This window comes from Tarenaya hassleriana, unplaced genomic scaffold, assembly GCF_000463585.1.
Source record: "Tarenaya hassleriana unplaced genomic scaffold, ASM46358v1 Cleome38, whole genome shotgun sequence".
NCBI classification, from domain to species: Eukaryota; Viridiplantae; Streptophyta; class Magnoliopsida; order Brassicales; family Cleomaceae; genus Tarenaya; species Tarenaya hassleriana.
Window position 1 is genome coordinate 935,726 of NW_010966774.1, and position 17,703 is coordinate 953,428.

At 36.7% G+C, this 17,703-nt stretch overlaps 2 protein-coding genes across 5 annotated transcripts; one reads left to right on the top strand and one right to left on the bottom strand.

Moving 5' to 3' along the window:
* Nucleotides 1-4,175: 4,175 nt before the first annotated feature.
* LOC104822852 (ABSCISIC ACID-INSENSITIVE 5-like protein 5) lies at nt 4,176-6,811 on the top strand. Of its 3 annotated transcripts, none has more exons than XM_010554212.1 (5): nt 4,176-4,366; nt 4,698-5,890; nt 6,099-6,170; nt 6,247-6,391; nt 6,500-6,811. In XM_010554212.1, the coding sequence occupies exons 2-5, from the start codon at nt 4,775-4,777 to the stop codon at nt 6,577-6,579; spliced, it is 1,413 nt and encodes a 470-aa protein (XP_010552514.1). In that variant the 5' UTR covers nt 4,176-4,366; nt 4,698-4,774; the 3' UTR covers nt 6,580-6,811. The 3 variants fall into 3 exon arrangements, with proteins under 3 accessions (XP_010552514.1, XP_010552515.1, XP_010552516.1); XM_010554214.2 differs by having other exon boundaries at nt 4,177-4,366; nt 6,247-6,276; XM_010554213.1 differs by having other exon boundaries at nt 6,099-6,276.
* A 963-nt stretch (nt 6,812-7,774) lies between these two features.
* LOC104822853 (THO complex subunit 5B) lies at nt 7,775-11,462 on the bottom strand. Of its 2 annotated transcripts, XM_010554215.2 has the most exons (8): nt 11,168-11,462; nt 10,791-11,081; nt 10,135-10,471; nt 9,713-10,050; nt 9,352-9,611; nt 8,487-9,087; nt 8,270-8,398; nt 7,775-8,179 (listed from the first exon to the last, which is right to left on the bottom strand). In XM_010554215.2, exons 1-8 carry the CDS (start codon nt 11,417-11,419, stop codon nt 7,913-7,915), a joined length of 2,475 nt encoding a protein of 824 aa, XP_010552517.1. In that variant the 5' UTR covers nt 11,420-11,462; the 3' UTR covers nt 7,775-7,912. The 2 variants fall into 2 exon arrangements, with proteins under 2 accessions (XP_010552517.1, XP_010552518.1); XM_010554216.2 differs by lacking the exons at nt 7,775-8,179; nt 8,270-8,398 and having other exon boundaries at nt 9,006-9,087; nt 9,337-9,611.
* Nucleotides 11,463-17,703: the final 6,241 nt, after the last annotated feature.

Sequence of the window (17,703 nt, forward strand, 5' to 3'; positions counted from 1 at the left end):
ACGGGTCACATGGGTCACATGGGTCACACAGTGTAAAAATGTCTTCGGGTCACATGGGTCACAGGTGAGTCACATGGGTCACACAGTTCAAAACTTTTTTCTATCTATTCAAGACTTTAACACGGTACTAGTGCAAAGAAAATCACCTTATTCAAATAGATGTCCTTCTGGAAAATGTATATAATCACATAGATCACGAGAACTACATGAAATCATACAATCATATTATTTATGCAATATCTTTATTTGTTCTTCTTTGAACGCTTTGTCCGCGGTTCGCTGGGGCCTGGAAACCGATTTTGTTTGGGTCTACCGGTTTTGCGTTTATCTTCCACAATCGGAGGTAATACCACGAGGTTTGCATCCCGTGGGTCGTCAATGATCCAATCACAACAATCAGGAACCGGATAAACCGTTTCTTGATAAGCCAACCGCCATGTCTCCCGGAGAAAGTATGGAGAACATAAGTCCGGTATAATATTGCCTCTGCCAGTCTTGTGGACTGTTGCGATTGCGTGACTGCATGGATATTTGTCTATGTCAAACATCTTACAACTGCATGATCTATCCCCTAGACTCACCAAGTGTTTCCTACCCATTTTATCTCTCACCTCAAACTCGTCCGTAAAACTGTTCAACACAGTTACCTCATATGTACATGCTATCTCGTACCGCTCATGAAGCATGCCTCTCATTCCACTTATTTTGTCCAGGAGATAAATGTGAACATGCTTGTCATTCAAAAGGTATGTGGGCTTTCTGTTTTCTTTTACATTCGGTAAATAGCTTAGTTTGATCTTCGTTTTATCTTTGTCTATTGCCATCTCAGAATATAACTCTTCAACAAGTTGCTCATATGTTACCTCAATTGGAGAACAAAAGAACAACAATCTTTGGTTGTCCATAACTCTCCCGTTCCATTCGTATTCTCCGTTCTTATTCACAATCCATTCTCCTCCACAGAGAAAATAAATAATTGTAGTTCTCTCCATTACATCCATTATACCTGTAAAAAAAAATTTACAAACAGAATAACACGTTACCAGACTTAATCACTGCATAACCATGACAAGTCAATAATTTCGATAAATTCGACCCATGTGACCCAAGTGACCCATGTGACCCGTGACCCATGTGACCCATGTGACCCATGTGATCCGTGACCCATGTGACCCATGTAACCCATGTGACCCATGATCTATGTGACCTATGTGACCCATGTGTCTGTCCAATGTGACAACTTATTTGACTCATATGAAAAATTATTATTTTTATTTTATTTGTTTTATAATATAAGGGTATAATGGAAATTGTACATATAGGAAGGGTATATGTGAAGGGGGTGTTTTTTTTTTCTGGGAGAAGGGTACTCCATGAAGTACAAATAGCATTTTAGGGGCATTTTTGATAATGCCCCATTTAAACTCCTGCTTAAAACAGTTAAATCGTCTAATTAGATTAATCGTCTTGTGTAATATGTTTTTTTTGTGTGATAACCACGATGTTCCCGAGCCTTCGACCCGACTATATCCACTCTAGGTCCAGGATCATTCTTTGGATATGGATCATTTTGGTCCAGAAATTATATTTCTTCCCAACATTGGAATCGAATCTAGGACTTTGAATATGATTTTGTTACCTAATATGTTATTATGTAATACCAGTATAACCTTCTTTTTTTTTTCCTGCAACACAATTATATTTTGGTTGCAATGAAATAAATTTGAAAAATGTTGTGATTCTAGTTAGATATTTAATTACAAAATTATATAAGGTCTCGACTTATTTGAAAGAATCAAAATGGATATGAAAACCTCGTGCATTCGAAATATTTTTTATAATACACCAAACAAACCAAGATTTTTCGACTCGAAAAAAATCGGATTTTCGGGCCGGATTCAATTCGGGACCGAAAGGCCGAATATATTTTTTCAAAATTAATTATTTGAAAAAATAAAAAAATTACAAAGAAATTGAGCGGATGGCCGACCCGGTCCGACCCAATCTGAATCCAAAATTTATAGAGACGAGTTTCGTATTTGATTATATAGGTCCGAAAAAAATCACGGCAAATCCGTCCGATTGACACCCATGATTCATGAAGTAATAGAACGTTTTGAATTATTTTACAAGTTTAATAGTGTCATTCTTTATATTATTGAATTAAGAACAAATATTTATCATCTAATATAAAATCAAAGCGGATTAAATCGGATTTACGCTCTAATATTTCTCCGGAGATATCATGGATGTTTCAGAGTTTTATCTTTCTAATACGAATTCATAATTTTTGTTTAAAAAGCAATATAAAAATAAAAATATTGATATGACACATCAAATTAAAAAACACACAAATAAATTAATGCTGTCTCAATTTATAATAGTTTTTTTTTGCTGCTTCGGTCTTTTACTGATTATTTCTTTTTGGTGCGAACGAAACTGAAACGTATTTCGGTACGGTATTTTAGAACCGAAACGTATCGAACAAAAAAAATATGGTATCATTTTCGAACCGAATAATTCAAAACTTTCGAACGGTGATTTAAAAAAAACGAATTTTTTAGAACCGAAAAACTCGAAAAACTGAAAATTTGTTAAAAAAACTCTAAAATTTTCTTAATAAAAAAAACGAATCGAAACTGAAATCGAAATCGAACCAAACCGGATATGAAATAATAACTGATTTGTATATATTTTTATAGAATCGAACTGAACGGTACAATTCTTGATTCGAACATGAAACCAGATACCAAAACGCTCATCCATGGTAATAATATTAGGCTTGATCGTTTCTGTTCAGTTTGGACAAATCGAACTATACCAAATCCAATTTGGTTTGAATACAATTATAATCCTAAAAATTGATTTATTTTGAGTATGCATTAGACTAACAAATAATGATAATAGTCAACGGAAAACCGATCACAAGTCAAATCGAATTGTAACTAAATTCAATTCGGTTTGGACCAAACCGAATCCCAATTTAAACCGAACCGAATGGACTAAAACTTCATAATTGAGGTCAAGAGAAGTTCATTGTATCGACAAGACAACACGTGTAAATGGGTCACTGTCCAATCAACGTCGGCCCGAAATGAACCAGAAACAATCAGACAAATTTTGAAGATGCATCGTGGCCGTTGATTTAGGAGGCGACGTGGACGGACGTGATCAACTGTTACGGCGACTTTGTATTTGTGGAAGGTGTCAATGTCAGACATAAAAAAAAAGTCTCTTTTCCCTTATTTTATTGGGCCACGTTTCTCATCTCCACTTGGCCCCACTTCACCATTATCCGACCGTGCTTCATTTTGTTTTTATAATTTTCTAATTTTATATATTAATGGAATATTAGGATATTATCTTTTTTATTTTTTCGTTTTCATTTTGTTTTTATAAAGGTAAAGAAAACGAAAACGTTGTCAATGGCGAGTCTGTGATTCTATCTGTATTTATCTAAAATCGGATGATATAATTTGATATATTTTTTTTAAACTTTGGTTTCGATTGTATATTGAAATTTTAGAAAGTTATTATTACCAACTAAATCATTTTTAAAATTTTAATGTTGTAAAATCAATAAAAACAATCTAAATCTAATAGAAAGAATTTAAGGAATACGGCTGAAAATTTCATAGATCTATATTCATATTGCATACAAAGTTGGTGAAATTTTAATATATTGTATTATACAAAACCTAATTTTTAACATAAAATTTTCAGTTTGATTTTTTGTTGTTTTTATTTTAACGTCATGTAAGCGTGATTAATGATTGTTTTATTTTCACCTTCTACTATTATATATGATGAAAATGTTTAAATGAATTAAATATATAATTTTGGATGTTGAATTGCCATAATGATTCAGAAACTTCTAATAATTTTAAATAAATTTTAGGGATTTTGGTACAATTATTTTACAAAAAAATCCATATACTAAAATTTCTTTTTTAAGAATTAAATTTTAAACTTTCTCGATTAATATGTTTAATTACTGTTTAAATTTTCTCGAGTAATTGTTACTCTAAAAATCATTTTAATTCTTGTCACATAATAAAATCTGTTTTAAAAATTTTGAAAAAATCCAGACATTTGTATATTTTTGTAACATGGTCTTGAAACAAAATATAATTATGCTGAATCATTACAGAGATTATATATATATATATAGAATGGGTAGGAGACACAGAGACACTTGGCGTCATAGAGAAAGTGCCTAAAACACGCGAAAGAACCAAACAGAACTCAGAGACCAGAGGAGCAACAAGCAGACAGATTCAGCGAGAAGGAGAGACTGTAAAAAAAAAAACCACAGAAAAAAAAAGAAATCGGAGGCTTTCGACAGGGAAATTGGGGGGAAAAAAAGGTAGAACGATAAAAAAAAAAAGATGTTTTTTTTTATCGTTCAATGTCTTATCATTGCATGATCCGTGGGTTGCTGAAATCCGATTCTCTCTGTTTCTTGCAAAGATTTTTTTTTTTGGTAAATTTCTTGCAAAGATTTGGTTCTATTTATTTCGTGATAGTGTTCTTTTTGGAATTTCCTGGTTTTCTTAATCAGGGTTTTTCAATTTGGGATTTTTTTTTGTTGTTGTTCTTGATCTGATTCTGTGAGATGGGTTCCTGGAATTTCGGAATTTCGAGGGTATTTAGATTTCGAGGTTGAAATCGGTGATCTGTGTTCTGGGCGTTTTCAGATCGGAGCTCTTGCGTTGAAGATCCGCCATTTTAGACCAGCTTATCCTAAAATTGTCGGATTCAATATTGTCCGAAAATGGCTAGTAACTTGAATTTCAAGAACTTCGGCTATGAGCCGCCGGGAGACAGCGGCGGAGGCGGAGGAGGAGGAGGAGGCAACGGAGGGAGGAACGGGCCGCCGGCTAGCTTTCCGTTGACCAGACAAGGATCGATATACTCTTTGACATTCGACGAGTTTCAGTCAAGTTTGGGCAAAGATTTTGGGTCAATGAACATGGACGAGCTGTTAAAGAACATATGGAGTGCCGAAGAGACACAAGCCATGGCTTCAACTGGTGCTGTCGGAGGCGGTGGTGGTAATGGCGGCAGGGGCCAAGGTGGTCAAGATGGTTTGCAGAGACAGGGCTCATTGACTCTGCCTCGAACACTTAGCCAAAAAAGGGTTGATGAAGTATGGAAAGATATCTCAAAGGAATACACGGCGGTTAACAACGGCGGTGGAGGATCAAACCTGCCTCAGAGGCAACAAACGTTAGGGGAAGTAACGTTAGAGGAGTTCTTGGTGCGAGCTGGGGTTGTTAGAGAGGAAACACAGGCTGCCGGAAAGGCAAACAAGGGCGGATATTTCCGTGATTCGTCCGGTTCTGTTGGTAATACCGCTGTTTCGGGTGACGGGTTTGCTGGTTTGATGGGAAATCTTGGTCCAGAGAGTGGAAATCAAATGTCAGGACAGAGCTCTATGTTGCCCGTGAACGTTAATGGAGCTAGATCATCAAACCAGCATCAGGAACCAAAGCAACCGGCTTTCGGGTACGGAACACAAATGCCATTGCTGGGTGGACAGCCGAATAGTCATGGCATCAGAGGTGGTCTCATGGGACTTACTGATCGGTGTCTCGGAGGCAATGCGGGTTTGGTTCAAGTTCAAGGCCCGGGTCTGATGACAGGTGGCGGGTTGGGATTAGCTGGAGCCGTGGGCATTGGTGGAGCTTCTCCTGTTACACCATTGTCGACAGACGGGACAGGGAAGAGTAATGGCGACACTTCATCAGTTTCGCCTTTGCCTTATATGTTTAGCGGAGGCATGAGGGGAAGGAAGAGCAGTGGTGCGGTGGAAAAAGTTGTCGAGAGAAGGCAGAGAAGAATGATCAAAAACCGAGAATCAGCAGCAAGATCACGGGCTCGAAAGCAGGTAAGACTCCATCTGCTTTCTTACCGATTCTTACGCTCTGTCATGTTTCGAGCTAAAGACATGCAAACTTCAGTTGTTGCTTGATCTGGTTTCAAAGAGATAAATCCAATTTTTCTGTCGGTAAATTTGGTATCAGAAAGAAAATCGTTGAAAGTGAATCTTGTGTTCTTGTTGCTGAATGAATTCGCTGATTGGATTCGGTTTACAGGCTTATACCATGGAGCTTGAAGCCGAAATCGCGAAGTTGAAGGAAGAGAACCAAGAGCTACGAAAAAAGCAGGTAACTGTCCATTTCTACGGCCACAACTGCTCGGGTTACTACATTCACCGTCGTTACGTTCCCTCGTGTTTTGCAGGCAGAGATGATGGAAATGCAAAAGAATCAGGTACCCTTTTCGTTTCTCGATATTTTATTTAGCGTCTTAGCATCGTTTTTCCGGTTAATTGGTCGGTTCCTTCGCTTTATCATATCATCGAGCCACGAGATAGAGATTTCCGGCGGTAAATTCTACAGAACTTTGACGTTTTCCTACAACGAGCAATCTGATCATCGTCGGGTCGGCTCCAAAGCTGAATCCCTTTTTTCTTTTTCTGAATGTAAATGAACAGGCGATGGAGATGATGAGTCTACAAGGAGGTCCCAAGAAACGGCTGAGGAGAACGCAAACAGGGCCTTGGTGAAAAGATGATACAACAAAACCCAGAATCTGATTAGGAGTTTTTTTTTTTTTTTTTTTTTTTGGGGGTATAGTTAGCTTCTGTGTATAATCAGTGGGAGATTTCATATTTTGCATAGATCCTTGGGGTTTAGTGAAGAGAAGAGGCTTTCATCCTTTACGCTAAGGTAAGGTCCATGTAAATTCTCTCGTCATATATTTTACATCCAAACACAGAATCAGAATCTCTTCCCTTCTCTCATCACATGACCATGCTTTATCAAAATTTAGGAGAAAATTGTAACATTTTACTAGGGGTGGACGTTTTAACCCGTAACCCGGGGTTTGGAGGTATCCGGCTTAACAAGTACCCGAATAAAGGGTACCCGAATATTAACGATGATGAGATCGAGTATTAATAAGACTAAATTTTCGACTCCCGAGTCCGAGTGGGGTTCAATTATTTTACAAGGGGTATCCGGAGTACTCGGCATGTTTGTTAAAAATCTAAAATATACTTTATATCTATAATATTTTTGTCCAAATTATTTTTATTATTTATTAAAATACTTTTAATTTTAGTTCAATTTTTTTTATGTTCTAAACCTTTCTATACAAAAATTTCACCATTTCAAATCTCATTCTATGTAACTGAATCAACCATTCATCTCTCTATCAAAATTTTACTCATCTCTCTTCATCGTGAATTTTTCTCTTTATACTTTGACCTCTCTCATTTGTATTTTTTATATCTATCATTTTATAGTTCAAAATTTATAAATCGTATGGGTCCGGGTACCCGCGAGTACGAGACCGAGAATCTCATTAAACCCGAGCTACAAGTACCCGGATTTTATGAAGTCAAGACTGAGATAATATTTTTGTAAAACTCGTGGTAATGAAGACGAGACAGGGTTTTCTAAAAATTAGGGATACACGACCCGTGTCCGCTCCTACATTTTACATGGAAAACATTTCCATAGTCAAGTTGTACTCTGATCCACCGGTGGATAAAAATACTCGAATTCCGAATATCTATCCCGACCGATCCCGGTGTCGGATATCCAAAAATCGGGCATCCGTGTTATAACGAGATAACAATCAGATTTTATTATGTTAAAATCCGAAAGTTGGGTTAAGATCGGTATTTTTGATTCGGATAACTATTATACCTTTGAATTATTAAAAAGTTGCAAAGATATCTTGTAGGTTTTTGCCTTTGTTGATGTAAAAAAAAACTTAGTTATTTTGGATATAAATATTTTTAAATGATTTTACAAATCAATACAAAATACAAGGCCAACTCTTCTTCGTGAACACCCTAAACATAAGATCAAAGCGGCAATATTTGGACTCAAGACTGTCTCTAGCATGGATAACCAGAAGAACATCCTTTCTCCTTCCACGATATCATTCTCCTGTGATCTCTGCCTCGGAACGAACGAACAAGAAGCTTACCATCGACGGGTTTGCACAAACCGATGTCAAAAACGGAAGTGCTCGTTCCGTTGTCTGAACGTGGAGACGGGTCATCCATGTAGAAGTCGAACAACATTGCCAAGCATCTGGTTTGATGGGATAGGAGGTAGTTTTCTTGATCCGGAGGTACCATCTTCAACATATGAAGGTTAACCTAACACCATCAAGACCATAACATTAGCCAAATCCAGAGCTTTTTATTTATGGCACAAGCGGGAAAGCAGGGACTGCATCCAGTTGTTACCTCTGCTTCCATGGCTTGTAGCTCATTGCGGTGTTCAGATTCATTGGTCCCGTTTTCGTTTCCTGAAGAAGCGTGGAGAGACAAAGCAAACAGAGGTGGTCGGAGAGGATACTCCATGCTAATCTTGACCTGCCGATACAAGTAGATGTGTTAACACTGTCCTGTGTGGTGCTACAGATAAGGAGAATGATGAACGGGACGGAATTTTAGATGCTACCTTGGCTTCTAACTTCCAAGACTTCGAACCCGTATTCGCTTTCCTGGATAACACGAGACGAAATTCTCTAGCACCAAAGTCCATCCAAGAATTATCAGCTTTCTCGCGAGCAGGTAGTGTTTCTTCCGCTTCTTCTGTTTGTGCTGCTGGCTCATCCACTTCGCTGTCACTATCCAAAACAAGATCCAAATCATCTTCGTACTTTTTAAAACTCGGTGACCTTCCCTTGTTAATAGGAGAATCGAGGTTCTTTGTCATCAATGCAAACTGCCTGGACTGGCCTAGACTAGATGCTTTGGTTGGGGTCGGTTTGGTGACGTTAATCACAGATGCAGCTGTGACCAAAGACGGAAGTTCTCCATCTTCTCTGGCACTTTCAAGCTCTTCCTTTGATAAAGCAGATCTTCCATCTGCGTCGATGTCCATAGGCTCTGAAAGTTGCTCCGTAGTATTTGGAAGCAGAGAAGAAGACTTACTACTAGCTGAAGGCCCTATGAACAACCAGGAATCCAAAGCACAGACTGTTTTATGCAGAGCCCATGGAACACCTTCATAATTCAGAGCAGGCAATTCAAGCTTCTTCAGCAAATCGAGCTGTTCCCTGTAAGACAGTAAAAGTTTCCAGATAACAAAAAAAAACACACATTAAGACAACTGATACCCCGGGACAATCTTAGAGAAATTAGATGACAGTGCGGCAAAGAGGCAAAGTGCGTACTCTCAAGACAATTAGAAAATTTGGCCATTAAAAGTACCAAGAAAGAAAGACACCAATGTAATATTCTAGAAATGTTTCTCGAGATGGCTCAATCAAAGATGGTGTGTCCCTTAATCAATACGGAAAACATACAAAGTGGTGACTCACACAAGAGCCAGCTGAGCCTTTTTGCGAGTGCGTATTCTTTGTAGAATTGTCTGCACCCTATGCTGCTGACGATAAAGTGAGAGATCAGTCGTGAAAGCATCATTTTTAGTGGCATCACTGTTTTGAGTACCTTGGCCGTCTAAAAACGGAGACATCTCAGGTAAAAAATCAATGCCCGCCAAATGTTGTGCCCATTTATATGGCCTTGAAGTTCTGCTCTCATCAAATGTCTGACCATCACCAAGAATAAGCTTGGCTGACTGTATCATCATATAAGGAATCCAATTAAGCATAAAAAACTGAAGAAAAAAAAATTGCAGAAACGGAAAACCTGTGGATAAGTGATAGGAAACATCCATACCTGATGAGGAGGCTCAAGACCTGTGTCATCTGGAAATAAGTTGCACAAGATATCATTCTCAGACCCATCCTGAGACCCTTCAGTGCTAACACAAACAAGATTCAACTTCAACAAGAACTCAAACTTGAGCATGACAAGTTTTCGAGATTTGGGATCAGGAATCTCGTCATCATAAACGTGGAGGAGGATTTTAAGAGGGTGAACTTGATATAATCCTGCCTGATCAGAACCCTCCTTGCTACTAATTTTCTTTGGCCGTTTCCTTCTCCTTTGTCCATCATCATCCTCATCGGCTCCATCATCCTCCAACCTAGTACTCTCCGTATTATTGGTCATACCTGAAACATTAAGCACGAATCAGCACCGATTTCAGTTTTGCATTTCCAACTTCCACTGGACAAAAGGGTCTTACTACAACTTACCTGGGTCCTTATTAGCTTGTTGCCGAGCATAAGATTGAGCATCTTTAAGGCTCCCAACTATCTCCAGATCGATACTCTCGTCAAAAGCTTCCTTTTGTGCAAAGAGCTGTGAGTAGATAACATACAGCGGCGGAGGAAGCAGCTCAGCTAGATGATGCTGCTTCAGCTTCTTTGTATGCTGCAAACCCAACTGGCTCTGTACTGGCAGAGATGCTTTCTTTAGAGACTTGAGGTGGGAAGGAAGGCTCGACAAGAACTTTTTACGCTCTGCGATAGTTTCCAGTAAGCTCTTCTTCTGCTGTTCCAACCTTGCTCGAAACTTGCACAATTCTTTTCGCTGATACAAACAACATATATCACCTCAGATATTCCATTCCATCGCTTTCGAAACCAAACACGACAAGTATAAGTATCACATGTAAGAGAATTAGATGCTCGGTAGCTCCTATAAGACCATATAAAACAAGAATTTTCCACAGGAAGATACACATTTTGGCAAAAACAAAGGCACAGATCTCAAATCCTAGCGTTCTTCCATTCCGAGAGCTCAATAACATAGAGACACGATAAACATCAATCTATGTCTTTCTCTAAGCAAACATAATGGTAATAATGGAAGCTTAAAGACAATCATGGATTACGTTCAACCAACTCACCTGATGGAGCTCAAAATTTAGTCTCTTGAGCATCAAATCATGGGAACCATCATCCGACAGTGAAGGGCCCTTGATTGACTCAGGAGCATCCCGGAAGAACTCTTCTTCGGGCACGAGCTCGATGTCGGGATACTTGGATTTGAAATCTCTACAAGCTTTAATGGCTTTCACATAATGGCTCTTCTCGTACATCAGATTGTGAAGCTGCAACGTCGTAAAATCCACCGGCGCCTTCGCTCGCTCTGTCTCCGCTTTCACTCGGTCTTCTTCCAACAGAATCGAACGATTCGCCTGCGAGTAAAACACAAAGTCCTAGGTTCTTCATATCCGTGGAATATGAGAAATCGGACAAAACACATGACGTAGATCGTCCGAACCTGACGGAGATTGACGAAGTTGAGGAACATCTGCGTGAGGAGATCACGAATCTCGGACTTGGACTTTCCTTCTCGCTTGTTGGAGAGCATCTTCGCGATGATTTCTTCTACGGAATTTTTGCTCTCTCGCAGCAACTCGTGCGGCGATTTCTCCGCCTTGCGCAGGGAAGCCACCGTCTCCTCTTCCGCCACCTCCGGTCTTGGGGCTCCCTCCTCCGTCACCATTCCTTCCTCGATCTCGCCGTCCTCCATTGAAGCCTTTCAGTTTTGGAGATCCCTACCTCGCTTCACTCGGATTTCTCGCAGGGTTTATGAAATGAAAGGGAAAATTGCACAAACGTCCCCATATTCTTCCAATCTTATAAAATAGAGGCAATATAAGTAAATCAAGTTTTAATATCCACAACTCCACATCAAAAATGATTTATAACAAATATTAAAAAAATGATGGGACTAAAATGATAACACTATTTACTATAACTAAAATAGTATTTCGATTGAAACTATTTATAAACTTTACTATATATTTGTCACCATATATTTAAACAGCAATTTTTTTTTTATGTATATTACAGTTTTGTTGTGATGTATTCAGATATTTAGTTCCAAATATTATAATAAAACAAATTCATTTCTGTATAACTTTCATTTTAATTTTCATTCATTAAACTTTATATATATATATATATATATATATGAATATTAGATATTTGCATGGATGGTAAAATATCCAAATATTTTTATAAATCTTAGAAAATTTTAAAATATTTTATTTTGAATTTTTTTGAAAAATATTTGGGTATTTATTAGTTTTCAAACAAGAATTTTATAAAAATAAAATAAAATAAATTTGTAACTTGTGATAAATACATGATATTTTATAATTTTAAAAGGGCTTCTATCCAAAAACATTAAGACTAATTTGTTAATTTTTAATAAATATAAAAATTATTTTTACAGTTACGTGGATAGCTAATATGAAATCGTGAAATTCAAATCTTATGTATAGATAATAATTTTTGTTTATAAACACGTGTACGAATTCAAATTATACACTACTCGGTTCAAATCCTGATAATTTTGCTCTAGTGAATAAAGTATATTAACAACATTTATTTTAATAGATTAGATTTGTAATTAGCAAAAACATAAACAACAAACTAATACACTTAGTATTTTTCTAAAGGTAAAACTTACTAGGAAGTGAAGGAGATGACCAATGTTACATGGAACTTGAAGAAATTGCTACGATTGAATGCCAATGCGAGACCTTTCACTAAAATTAACCTGGGAGATGGAAAGACGATGTCTTTTTGGTATGACAGTTGGTTGCCTCTCGGACCGCTGATTGACTTCATTGGCTTAGTTGGTCCTCGACTGTTGCGGTTACCAAAAGCGACTATGGTGGCAGATGTCATACGGGATAGTAGCTGGAGTTTGCCGAGCGTGAGGAATGACCACATCCAACAACTCCACATCCTCCTATTACATACTGATCCACCGAGACCTGATGTAGGACTGGACACATGTTTGTGGCGATGAACAAATGGTGACTATAGGCCTAGTTTCCAAACGAAACAGAGATGGGAGCTTTGTCGTACCCCGAGGACTATTGTTGGATGGCATAACCTAGTGTGGTTTAAGAAATGCATCCCACGACATGCATTCTTAGTTTGACAGATTTTTCATAGGAGACTACCGACTATGGATAGGCTGGCTAGTTGGGGGATCATGGGGCCGAATCGTTGTATTCTCTACTGCCGAGAGAAAGAATCACATGAGCATCTCTTTTTCTCTTGTGACTTTAGTACTTCACTGTGATATTAATTTTTTCGTAGGAAAATTGAGGGAAAACCCTCCTACCAGCATATATGACCGCTAGTATTGGTTACAGGCGGGTCATAAGCTCCAGCCACCTGTTCAACTCATCATGAAGTTACTTACGCAACTTGTGGCGTATGAGTTTTGGAACGAACGGAATGGCCGCATCCATCGGGAGATGATTCACTCCGTCTATCAACTCCGACACAAGATCGACAGATCGATGAGAAATATCCTATACTCACTGTAGAGTCCGACGAATACAATCATGAACGAATTCCTCCAGCATTGATATCGTTTAAATTTCTGATTTTACTTTTTGCCCGCTATGCGCATAGGAATCCCTTTTTGTATAGTCAATTTTTTTTGTAAAACTCTAATTGGTTGGGAAGTAATATAAGCACATCTTATAAAAAAAACTTTTCTAAAATTCTATAAAAATACCCAAATTTATAAAATATTTTTCAAATAAATCCAAAAATCTGTTAATGATGCTAACTAATTTTATTTAAAAAAATACCTCAAATTTTGAGTTTATTTAAATTTTTTAAATCTAAATATTTATATAATTTTTTTAAAAAAGTTTAAAAATTTATATTGAAAATTTTATACTTCGAAGATTTATATGAGATTTTTATAAAAGTTTAGATATTTATATACGATTTCCATATGTTTTTTACGAGTTCGGATTTCAAAAGTCATATATCTCATCCGGACAAAATTGACAATCCTCTGATCGACGAAAAGAATACCGGAAAGTACAAGAATCGGCGGAGCTCCATAAGTCGGAATCCAAGAACAGAAATACAGAAACGGAAACGCGCGCATGAGAACCAAACCTAGAAATCTTTTGTCTTTGCCTTGGAACTTGGAAGAATGATCACGGCCTAGGGTTAATACCCTCAATCCCGAAACGCATCGTTTCGGAAAAACCTTCCTCTCAGTCAGAGGGTTTCTCTTTTTTCCGCGGTGGGCCGAAAAGCCCAACAGTATTGTTTGAGTTATAAATTTCATGCTCGCAAATGATATTTTCTTGTTCTTCCCTAATTCCGTTCAGAAACGTTGTTATCTAAAATACGTTTGATATTTTAGGGTTTTGAAGAGGAAATTCATTGAGGTTTGAATTTCATGCTCGCAAATTAAGAATTTGTATGGTTATAATTTTTATATTTGGAATTTAAAAATAAAAATATTTGTAACAACCCGAGGCCGCTACGGAATGATAGAGCTGTCCCCACACACCAACACGGGACCTTTTAGCGTGTTTTGTCCTCACTCGCACACATCCCGAAAAGTATTTCCCAGGAGGTCACCCATCCTAAGACTACTCCAAGGCCAGTACGCTTAACTTTGGAGTTCTCTCGAGATGGGGAACCGAAAAGGTAGATGCATCTTGTTGCTATGAGTAGCTCACTTAATTCCTTTAAGTTACCTTAGACTGTGTAGTCCCATACCTATACAGCCCTCGGATCCGTCTCATTCCGGTGCGTCCGCTTCATCCTTGTACCCCCTACCCAGAAGCTCGTCAGGAGCCGCCCATTGTCCATGTCTCTCGCACCGGCGATCACTCTCCGCCCTCCTACAGTATCCTGGACTGTCACAGGCCCACCAGCTTCCGCCTGGTTTGTCCACGAACCACACCGTACTGGGAGAGAACTGGCTCTGATACCATTTGTAACAACCCGAGACCGCTAGAATATGATAGAGTTGTCCCCACACACCAACACGAGACCTTTTAGCGTGTTTTGTCCTCACTCGTACACATCCCGGAAAGTACTTCCCAGGAGCTCACCCATCCTAAGACTACTCCAAGGCCAGCACGCTTAACTTTAGAGTTCTCTCGAGATGGGGAAGCGAAAAGGTAGATGCATCTTGTTACTATGAGTAGCTCACTTGATTCCTTTAAGTTACCTTAGACTGTGTAGTCCCATACCTACACAACCCTCGGATCCGTCTCATTCCGGTGCGTCCGCTTCATCCCTATACCCCTACCCAGAAACTCGTCAGGAGCCGCCCATTGTCCATACCTCTCGCACCGCGATCACTCCCCGCCCTCCTACGGTATCCTGGACTGTCACAATATATTTATTGGTTTTTTATTTCAAACCATTAAAAAATTACTTATTTTAAAAAAAATATTTTATTCGAATATTTAATTGTTTTATATTTAATTTGGTTTGGATTAAATCTATTTAAACTGAATTCAATTCATATACAACTAAATATTATTTGATTCAATTAAACTGTACTCGTATCAATAAAAAATGTCCTTTTTTAATACTTTTTTTAAAATTTCATTGGTTTTCCATTAATATCAACAGCGCTACAAAACTTTATTTTATTTTTTCTAAAGTCACTTTACATGCAACATTCTTCAATTTTTATTTATTTATTTTTGAGATATAACTAGGGGTGTCAAAAAAAGGTCGAGATCTCATACCTAGTTCGAACACGTCCGTAAAATTTACGGGCTCGGACTTCACAAATCAAAACCCGTTGGTTTTTCGGGCCGGGCTGGCCCGACCCATAAATATTTGGATTTGTGTTAGGTTCGGGTCGACCCGGTCCGACCCGGTCATTTGACACCTCTAGATAATGATATAACCAATTATTCATGCATGTGTTGCTCTTTTTCGTCCCTTTTATTATCGGTGTTAAGATTTAATTCCTGTAAAATAAATATATGGGAGTAACCGCGTCTTTTAAGGCATCGTTAGCGGAGTAAGTAAATATACACCAAACGTATACAGCGCGGTTTGCGGGTGAAGTTATCATCTAGTCATATAACTGTCATATTTCTCCATATATGTATGTATGTATATATATGTATGTATAATGTATGTATATGCGGACATGAATGTTATATGTGTATATGGGCCCCACGTTTAAGGATTTTTCCTTTTTTAATTTTTTTTAGTAATTTTATTTTGTTTTTTGTAATTTGTTTATTATTAAAGATTTTTTAAAGTATAATTAAATAATAATAATAATAATATTTTTTACATTGATTAATATTTAAAATTTTTATCTTTTTAAAATTCAAATTTTTATATAATTATAAGTAAAATTAAAAAAAATCATCACAAGATTATTTTAACTCAAATTTTAAAAATAATCGTTTTCTTTTTATGTATATGATATTATATGAAATATTTTTAAATACTACATAAGATTATTTTCGGAATAAACAACCAAAAAAGTAAATGTATTTTTTTTATGAATAATTCAATCAATATTTTTAAATTATCGTTGATTATGTAATCTCATATCTACATAACATTCGAATCTCTTTCATACGATTCATTCTCGTACCCGTTCAATCTAAAAATCTATCAAAATCGTTTTTATCTGTACCCTTTTACACCGACGATCACTTTTTTAATCGATACCGAGATGTCATAATATAATAGTTTTATCAGCTTAAAAAACAGGCATATCATTCAATGTTATGATAATGCTATAATCATATGATAAATAATAGAATGCAAATCAAACAATTCAAAACTGGTTGGTGCCAACTTTCTATAAATCTATTATTTAATTGCTAACTGTACTGGAACTTCTGCCCAACACTAACTAAAACGAATTCTAACACTATGAAAAAAGAAATAACATAATCAATCTTGATATAGCAAATTCGAATAAAAATTTTTCAACCATACAATTAATGTTAAGTAACCACCATACTATAATAGAGTTATAGACAATAGAAGTAATAGAAGTCAAATAAGTACGGATATTTGGGGATTTGGTTTAAATATTCTTTTGGATTTTTTTGTAAAACAATTATAATTATCCATTTTAATTGAATTTCGCTTTAGTTTGGAATGATTTATTTGTTTAAATTTATGAGAAAAAAAAATCAATTTCAAACCAAACAATAATTTCAAAGAACCTCAACAAGTGATTAATTTGACCATTTTTTCTCTCAAATATTCGATCACGATCGATTACATACAATGCTGATAAAAAGACATAATATGCTGGAAAATATGTATATATATGTGTTCAAAGATTGAATGAAATTAGCTAAACTTTTTTCTAAACAACAATTTATGTATCAAATTCTTTTTCTTGATTAATAGTTAAACATATAAGAGAAAAACAAATGTAATGAAGACAAAATTAATGTGTGATGTCTAGTAATCTTCCACAACTTCTAACGAATGCGATAGAAAATATTTCTTCGTGTTTTTATTTTTGCACTTTTTATTTTACATTTTCGAACGAAAACATTACGATTATATATATATATATATATGAGATTTTTTTAAGGTTAGGACAAAAGAAAAATGAAAAACAAATGAACAAAGATTTGTTCTATTTTGTGGTCGAGTGGTACCTGAACTGGAAGTGAGGGTGTTCCTCCTCCAGGTCAGGAGTTCGAATCCAGGCATGCGGGGAGGGAGAGGCATAACCAAAGGTTGTGTGTTCAAAGGCTACTCCCGGACCCAAGGAGATGTAGTCTGGACCGAAGGTCCATGTGAACTTTCAGGTTTGACCAAAAAAAAAAAAGATTTGTTCTATTTTTGCAAATAAGATAACTATTTAATGCGAAAAATATATCTGATGATTTTCCAAAATATTATATACGATTTTAATATATTTAATTATTTTTTTAGGTACGAAAATTAATATCTATTCATCCTTCAAAACCACTAAAATCTAAAACATTAAAAAACATTTTCTCGTGATTAGACATTGGCTATGATTGT

What these genes read in the sequence shown, in the direction of transcription:
- LOC104822852 (XM_010554212.1), top strand. Translation starts at nt 4,775, where the DNA reads ATGGCTAGTAACTTGAATTTCAAGAACTTCGGCTATGAGCCGCCGGGA. An exon ending in AAGAGCTACGAAAAAAGCAG is followed by an intron (nt 6,171 to 6,246) that starts GTAACTGTCCAT and finishes CGTGTTTTGCAG; the next exon opens with GCAGAGATGATGGAAATGCA. An exon ending in CGAGATAGAGATTTCCGGCG is followed by an intron (nt 6,392 to 6,499) that starts GTAAATTCTACA and finishes GTAAATGAACAG; the next exon opens with GCGATGGAGATGATGAGTCT.
- LOC104822853 (XM_010554215.2), bottom strand. Translation starts at nt 11,419, where the DNA reads ATGGAGGACGGCGAGATCGAGGAAGGAATGGTGACGGAGGAGGGAGCC. An exon ending in AAGGCTCAGCTGGCTCTTGT is followed by an intron (nt 9,088 to 9,351) that starts GTGAGTCACCAC and finishes ACTGTCTTACAG; the next exon opens with GGAACAGCTCGATTTGCTGA. An exon ending in TACAAGCCATGGAAGCAGAG is followed by an intron (nt 8,180 to 8,269) that starts GTAACAACTGGA and finishes TGATGGTGTTAG; the next exon opens with GTTAACCTTCATATGTTGAA.